General features: G+C 29.7%; 1 protein-coding gene across 1 annotated transcript; it reads left to right on the top strand.

The window, feature by feature from the left end:
• The first annotated feature begins 611 nt into the window (after positions 1 to 611).
• On the top strand, positions 612 to 3057 carry LOC114167296 (isoleucine N-monooxygenase 1-like). Its single transcript, XM_028052347.1, has 2 exons — positions 612 to 1728; positions 2250 to 3057. The coding sequence occupies exons 1-2, from the start codon at positions 766 to 768 to the stop codon at positions 2880 to 2882; spliced, it is 1596 nt and encodes a 531-aa protein (XP_027908148.1). The 5' UTR covers positions 612 to 765; the 3' UTR covers positions 2883 to 3057.
• Positions 3058 to 9087: the final 6030 nt, after the last annotated feature.

Consider the following 9087-nt stretch of genomic DNA (forward strand, 5'->3'; position numbering starts at 1 on the left):
GAATGCATTCTTAAGTGCTTATTTGATTACTTTTATTCGACGTCATAGTAGTTTATTTTCATGAAACTTGTGATCATCGTATTGCTTTAATCTAATGAGATAGACATTTATTTTCAATCAAGCTATTCGTATCACTTTGATCCAATGTGATCATCGTTTTTTTTTTTTATTACTGTTATGGCCATTTATTTTCAAACAATTTTATAGTACCTTGATCTGATGTGGTGATAGTTTATTTTTGGATTAAGCACAACATTAAATTACTTTGACCTGGTTCAATAGTCGTTTATTTTCAAACAATTTGGCCATCAGATTACTTTTATCCCATGTAATAGTAATAGAATATATAAAATTGATTAATAGTAATTAGATATGTATACACACATCAATTATGAATTTCTAATGTAGTACTAACATAATTAATTATGTTAAATTATAATAGGTTATGCATGTAAATGTAAATATATTGTGCGAAAAGTTAAAGATCAAAGTTTTATTTAAACATTTTTGTCTTTTTATATTTTTCAATCATTTAGTTTTGAACTTTCTTCTACTTTACACAAGTCTTTGAATAGTAATTTACATTTCCAAACACGTTGTTATGTTTTGGTGAGTTGCTCAGCGATGTATAAATACTAGTAGGCATCAAACTTTTCACAAGATATCTATCATACCCACTTCCTCTAAATCGTGGCTAAAGCAAGAGATAGTGTTAATTGAAAAAGTATCCAAATACTTAGCATCACAAAAGGCCTTTCCTAAGCCATGGAACATTCCCCTTCTCTTTTGTTGTCAAATCATCAAAGCCTTTGGTTGTTTGTAATCATTGTGCTAAAAGCCCTAATACCTAGCTTCATTCAGAAATGGTCCAAGAAACAAAAACTAAAACTTCCTCCAGGTCCCAAACCATGGTCTATGGTGGGCAACCTTCCTGAGATGCTTGCCAACAAACCTGTTCATCGATGGATACACAATCTCATGAAACAAATGAACACTGAGATTGCATGTATCCGCCTCGGAAATACCTATGTTATCCCAGTCACATGTCCCACCATTGCCAGACAGTTTTTGAGTGAACACGATGCAACTTTTGCATCAAGATCACTAACCACTTGCACTGATCTCGTTACTAGCGGATATTTAACCACAATTTTAGTGCCATTTGGGGACCAATGGAAGAAGATGAAGAAAATCTTAACCACTGCTTTACTTTCCTCACAAAAGCACCTATGGCTCCATGACAGAAGGATCGAAGAAGCTGACAACCTTATGTTTTACGTCTATAACAAAAGCAAAAGTGTGAACAATGGTGTTGCTGGCCTTGTCAACATCAGAAGTGTTGCAAGGCATTATTGTGGCAACGTTACGAGGAAAATTGTTTTCAATACAAGGTATTTTGGGAAAGGTAGGAAGGATGGAGGGCCTAGTTTTGAGGAGAAAGAACATGTTGATTCTATCTTTGTTTTACTTAAGTATGTCTATGCCTTTTCTATTTCTGATTATATCCCATGCTTGAGGAGACTTGACTTGGATGGACATCAGAAGAAGGTGAAAGAAGCTTTGAAAGTGATAAAGAAATATCATGATCCCATCGTTGAGGGAAGAGTTAAACAATGGAATGATTTACCAAAGATTGAAGAAGAGGACTGGCTTGATATTTTGATCTCCTTGAAAGATGCCAACAATAACCCATTATTGACGTTGGAAGAAATTAATGCACAAATTGTGGTAATATTTCCCTTCTCTCTGTGTTTTCACGAACAATGATTTTTGGAAAACACCTAATCATATGCATTATCGTAATTCACTATTCTTCTTGATCGTATTATTATATATAGATGACAAACATGAGTATAAATAAGAAAAAATATAAAATTTTCACAGATTAAAACCAATTTATACATATAGGGAAAAGTCTATTTTTTTATTTTTTTTTAAAATGACTTATTGAGAAAATCCTTTAAAGATATCGTCTCCATCAAAGATAGATTAGCACATTCACACTATATAAATTAACTTGCAACTTGCCGTTTCAAAAACAAATAATATTTCTTTGAAATTAACATGTCCTTGTCTCCCCCAATTAAAATATTGACACATGGTTAGAATATCACTTTCTGGTTGTTATTCTCTCATGTAACAATTTTTATTTGTAAAGACACCAGGAAAAAGCCAAATCAATGGTAGTTCTATATTCCATTGCATGTTCCAAATATAAAATTGGAATTCCATATTCAATCTCCTTGCAGGAAATAGTGATTGCAGCAGTGGACAATCCATCAAATGCTTTCGAGTGGGCACTAGCTGAAATGATAAACCAACCAAATTTGTTACAAAGAGCCATTGAAGAATTGGACAGTGTGGTGGGAAACGAGAGGTTGGTTCAAGAATCAGATATACCAAAGCTCAACTTTGTAAAGGCATGTGCAAGAGAAGCTTTTCGCCTTCATCCCATGGCACCTTTTAATCCTCCCCATGTCTCAATCAGTGATACAACTGTGGGAAATTACTTCATCCCAAAGGGTAGCCATGTAATACTAAGTAGAAGAGAACTTGGAAGAAACCCAAAAGTGTGGAATGAACCCCTCCAGTTTAAACCAGAACGTCACCTTAAGAGTGATAATGGGTCTAATGTAACTTTGACAGAGCCAAATTTGAGGTTCATATCATTTACCACAGGAAAGCGTGGTTGCCCTGGAGTAATGCTTGGGACGACAATGACCGTGATGTTATTTGCTAGGTTGCTCCATGGCTTCACTTGGACTGCACCACCCAATGTTTCAAAAATAAACCTAGCCGAGTCCGATGATGATATAAATCTTGCAGAGGCACTTATGGCCGTTGCTAAGCCGAGATTAGCATCACACTTATATCACCTTTAATTTAGCAGAAAAATTTACCGAAGCAATAAATATTGTTCCCAAAGCAAAGTGTTAAAAATATGATACGTAATGTGTTACGAAAAAGGATATATAAATGTTTTGTCGCTGGTAGGGTTTAGGATGATGATGTAATACAATAAAAGTAGATTGGAACTTTTCTTTTGTCTATTTGTTACGTAATACATGTTGCATGCAGTTTCTTACTTTGTTACGTAATACATGTCGCTCACTTTTTTTCCCAACACGCCGTGAGTCGAATGATCGTGAGGATGCCCTAATGTATCTTCCCCACCAGGCCTTCCTATTTTCGCTTGGAGATTTCTTCTTACACCCGTAAAATTTTTCCTATATGTCCTAAAATTTATCAAAACCTAAAATACTCTTTGATTATTTGAGAAAAGTTATGCAGAACATATCTCCAAATTTACTTCGGATCGTTGACTTTCGGAGAAGAATATGTTCACATCCGATGAAGAGTTTAAATTTTCGGATATCAAAAAGAATATATATTGGAAGTCAACGTCCATATATATATATATATATATATATATATATATATATATATATATATATATATATATATATATATATATATATATATATATATATATATATATATATATATATATATATATATATATATATATATATATATATATATTTCGTTTTCACTTTTCTTGCATTTTAAGTTTTGTTTATTTTTAATTCTTTTATTTTTTAACACACTATATTAAATTTAAATTAAAAAATGGAAAATAAATATAAGAAAACATAAAAAAAGCTAAAGAAAAAATAATTAAAATTAAAAGAATCAATTTTATTTAAAAAAAGATAAAATAAAAAAATAAAAAATATATTAATTATATAAATATATTAATTACAACGATACTTAAGAATAAATAAAATTATAAAACAATTTAAGTTAAAAATAAAAAATATATAAAACAAAAAATAATTAAAATTTAAAAATTTAAATTTTAAGTAAAATTAAAAAAATTGAAATAAAATTTAACTTTTCTAAATTTTAAATGTTTTTTGGTTCATTACTTGTTGATTTATTTATTTTTTATTTTTTCATATTTATTAATATATATTTCAAAATTAAATTTAATTGAAATTTTAACTTCTTTCAAATTTTAATTATTTTTCTTTAATTTATTTTTTTTATATTATTAATTAATTATTTATTAAGATACAAATATAATAAAATATTACTATTTTTTAGCACATATTTTAAAATAAAATAAAATATTAATAAATATGTATATATATATATATATATAATATAAATTTATATATTTAATTTCATTTTTATATAATATAAAAAAATAAAACTATATTAAAATTAAAAACAATTAAATTTAATTTAAAAAAAATAAAAACGAAAATAGTATATATATATATATATATATATATATATATATATATGGTTTTTACAAAGTATTGACATATTCACAAAAATAATGGTTAGAACTATCAAATACTTAAATTAAATCCCCGACAACGACGTCAAAAATTTAATGATGGTTTCTTGACAACTATTTCCCAACAAGTGCATTGGTGCATAGTAGTATCAACAAGTGTCGTATTCACAAGGATTTAACGACTGTATTGGTAGTTTGATGTTTGGGTTTTTGGTTTTTGATAAAGAGTGTGTGTAAAAATAGATAGTAATAATTAAATTGAGCAGAGTAGATGCTATTAATTGATTTCATCTCATCCTCTTCTACTATACTATTACAATCTTGTTAACTTATTATGCAAATCATTCAGTGTCTTGGGAGTACTTTTTCTATGTAGATCAAGGTTCATCCCTTATACACTAGAACCTAAGGACTTCAAACCTAGTGTGACTCCTCAACTCTTGGTAGGATGAATCCTTGCTTTAATGTGCAAGACTCTCTCCTCCAGCATCCCCTCTAGCTACTTAAATAAGCACCAGTACAGGTATGATGATGGATTTGACCTTAGTTTAAGATCAGTCTTTCAACTCAATCCAAACCAGTGAAATAGGAGGAGTCATAAATTCATCCACACAAGTTGAGACCAGTCTTCCAACTCAAATCAAACCCGTGAAAGAAGATGAGTGATTAAGTCATCATTAACCATAAATCAAACCACAAACAATTGAATGAAAGCTAAGATAAATACCCAAGAAGTAGAAGTATATAAATTCATAATTGATTACATCAAACCTGGGCACGAGGGAGTTCAACTACTCATAAAATATTACAATGCAATTCCAGCAACATCTACACATAAGATTTACATCAAAAGCACCTCCCTCATGGCTCACTGACTATATTCTATACTATTGCTACGATTTTTAACCTCCACTCAATGCTTGTAATGACAACCCAAGGTCTTTATTTATAAAAATTTTTGGGTGGTGCTCAGCCCAACTTTTAGTGCTCCGCCACAGGGTTACTTCACAAGTGGGTTTCCTTCAGCCACTTGTCCTAGTGCTTAGCACGTGACCTTTCCTTCTTTGAATGGTTTTCTTGGCTACTCAGTCTCATGGATTTGGGCTCTAGGTTTCCTTGCAAAAATAGGGTTTCCTCACGAGGCTCAACTCCATTTGTTTTGCTCAGCTTGTCCTATTTTTTCTACTTCCATGCCTCAACTCTAGTATTGTGGCTTAGCTGCATTCTTGACTTTTTCTTTTATATTCACTGCAAAACATAAAAATATCATTATAGTTCATAAAACTCCAATTCTAAATACCTAATTCTATATCTTAAGTTAAGGAGATTTTTTTTGTACACAAATAACACCATTTGATACATGATAAGTGTCAATTTCAAATGGAAATTTTACTTATTCTTGAACTGATCAATGAGCATTCTAGAGGCTGAAGGTATTCAACATCATTCTTTTTCTAGTGTTCAGAACGTATAGGAGTAACTAATTCCCTATTCATAGGGGTTGAATGTAATGTATCTTAACTCTTTGTGATTTCTTCTATTCAATATATTTATTTCCATACTCTTTTGTTTTATTCTTGATCTTAACTGTATGATAATTATTTATGGCATACTTGTGGGTATCTAATCATTAGACACGATATTAGAACCTAGACTAGAATAGACAACTACTTCATTGTGCATCTAGACATAAAGTACATAATTGGTCATTGTTAACATCCAAACTTAAGGCTTAATGCAAACTTTTAATAAGGAAAAGGTCTAAGACATTAGAGTTCTTATTAAAGTTTAGACTCTTCACTAAGACATTAGGGTTTGTTACATAGTAGTGTGAGTACTAGAGTCAGGAATTAGAAATATATTGTTAGTATTTTCATATTGATTTGATGCATGAAATTTAACCCAAGTGAAGCATTTACCATATATTTTAATTTCATAAAGTTTATTTGTTTTTTGTAATTTTGAATTATTTTATAAAAAAAATTAATACTTTTCATTATTTCAAAGTTCTTGGCTCTAATTAGTAAACAATCATATATAGTTATTCTAAACAACGTGAATCTTTGTGGGAAAATAATATCTTGACTTATCTACTTTATTACTTGTGCAATTTGTTACATTTATCAATCTCGCAACACTAAGACATTAAGGCTTATTAAAGAAGGTGTGAATGTCAGAGCATAAATTAGAAGTATATTGTTTTGTATTTTTGCTTTGAATTGGATCGCGAAACCTAACTCTGACGAAATCTTTACCAGATAGTTCATTAAATCAATTTAGTTGTTGTCTACAATTTTATAATTATTTTATAATTAAAAACCAATAATTTTTATTACTTCAAAGTTTTTCGCTTAAATCAGTAAAGAATCACAATTTTTTTAAACAACGCGAGTCTTTGTAGAAAAACGACATCTAGACTTGTTCACTTTATTTCTTATATGATTTGGTATACTTGTCAATGTCATAACATCATGTACCTTTAAAATACAAAAACATAAAAATAAAGTTCATTGGTTCGTTCAACCGCTCCAATCTCATTTCCCTATCCTTTATTAGATTGAGCAATATAACTAGAGGCATAAATTAAGTTGTTGTTAATGGAGGAAAAAAAGGACATTATCAAGCTACAAACCACCATCTAAAATCGCATTGCCCTTCTTTGTAGTGATGACCTCATTTTCATTTGACAGACAATCCTATTGGTATGTTTGTATTTTTTTATATATTTATCAAACAATATAAATTATCACATGGTGTGAGAACCATTTTAATAGTCTAATGAATGGCATTTTATCTTCAAGACGATACTTAATTTTGGAAACATTTAATATGTCAAGAAGTTGTTGTCATTGTATTGGTGCGATCAATGGTGGAGGATCATTGGGACATGTAGGTTGCATGGAGGACCTAGTTTTGAGAAAGTAGAACATGTTGATTCCATCCTCATTTTTCTTAGGTATATTTATGCTTTTTCTATTTCTAATTTTATCCCATGCTTCAGGAGACTTGTCTTGGATGGACACTAGAAGAAGGTGAAGGAAGCTTTGAAAGTGATAAAGAAATATCATGATCCCATCGTTGAAGGAAGAGTTAAACAATGGAGTGATGTCCTAAAGATTGAAGAACAAGACTGGCTTGAAATTTTGATCTCCTTGAAAGATGCCAACAATATTGACATTGGAAGAAATTAATGCATAGATTGTGGTAATATTAATATTTATGCATTATCATCTTTGTCTTCTGCACTATAGAAGAAATATTTCTCTTCTCATGAACAATGATTCTTGGAAACCCTAATGCTATGCGTTATCATATTTCAATTCTCTGTAGTTATGTATTACGGATTAAAAATAGGAGTAATAAGAAAAAATTTTATGAATTAATGATTGTCCATTCACTACAAAAAATTATGTAAATACCGACGTTTATTTTTGTAATTTATGTCATTTTAAGCTGTCGTTATTTACTTGAGTGACGATTTCCTGAAATGTCGTAATTCTTATCGTCACAAAGTATAATATGGCGGTTATAGATGAATTGCCGCAACAACCGTCATTTTATATAACATATAAAGTGACGGTTTAAAGAGGCAAAAAACATCATTTAAAACTGACATAATATTTTTACTGGATGACAAATATAATGTGAAAAACGACGTTTTAAACTGACACTATTATCATTATATTATGACATTTTTAAATGTCACCAGTTTAATTAATTACAATTAATTTTGAGATTAATTACATCATTATCAAATGTATCAAGTGACGTAATTTTAATATTTAATTATTTATTCTTTTTTAATATTTCTTATACTTTCATAATTCGATAAAATTATTTTTTCATGATAATTTAAAATATATAAAAAATTATAGCTCTATCAAATAGAAATTGATAAACTAAATTGATTCATTGTCAATATAACATAACTACGCCAAAGTACCAATTCAAGCATTTGAGAAAAAAAAAGACAACACTAAGAGTACCAAAATATTCAAGCATCTGAAAAAAAAGAAGACAACATTAAAAGTCCTAATCCTAATCCTAAAATACTTTTCTTTCACCACTTGCTTCGATTATATTATTTGAAGATGATACGTCACTCCCAACATATAGTGCCTACAATGATTAAAGAATAAGAATATCAGTTTATGAATTAGATAACAATACAATAAATTTAAGTAATATTGTTTTCTACGTTATATCTTATTAGCATAGAGATGTACCAAACCAATAACCATTACAACAAGATGTTTCGAGACTTCTTCTCTAAAAGCAATAGAGACAAGCAACTTTGCATTTGATTCTTAACCGTTACAGGCCCACTTTCTATATAACCTAAGCCTGCAAAGAAACAAAATGTAAAATAAAGATTAAACATGAAAAAACCAAGGAAGTATTAAAATAAAGGCTGCATGAACTAAGAAACCAAGATCAAAATATGTAAACCAAGAAACCAAGTTACATTTAAATCTAATGGATTTTGAATCTAATGGCCCAAAGCAGCAAGAATTTGTTCAGAAAATCTAATGGATTTTGAATCCTATGTAACAAGCATTCTTAGGAGATAGCCACTATCACCGAAAGAAGACTTTTTTTTTCGGCTGTGGTACAAAATCAGTATTAGAATAAAAGTTTATAAATGAGCTTGGGAAGCACCAGAAAAGTAGACAGAAAAAATCTCACACAAGAAAACTTAAATAAAATGTGTCAACTTATTATCTGATCAATTATTAATTTTTCTATCATATGTAGAACAAGAGAATTGCCACCCATCTGTG

Source organism: Vigna unguiculata, chromosome 10 (assembly GCF_004118075.2).
Source record: "Vigna unguiculata cultivar IT97K-499-35 chromosome 10, ASM411807v1, whole genome shotgun sequence".
NCBI lineage: Eukaryota > Viridiplantae > Streptophyta > Magnoliopsida > Fabales > Fabaceae > Vigna > Vigna unguiculata.

Coding starts and splice junctions, on each gene's coding strand:
- LOC114167296 (XM_028052347.1), top strand. CDS start 766: ATGGAACATTCCCCTTCTCTTTTGTTGTCAAATCATCAAAGCCTTTGG. Junction 1,729..2,249: donor AAATTAATGCACAAATTGTG/GTAATATTTCCC, acceptor ATCTCCTTGCAG/GAAATAGTGATTGCAGCAGT.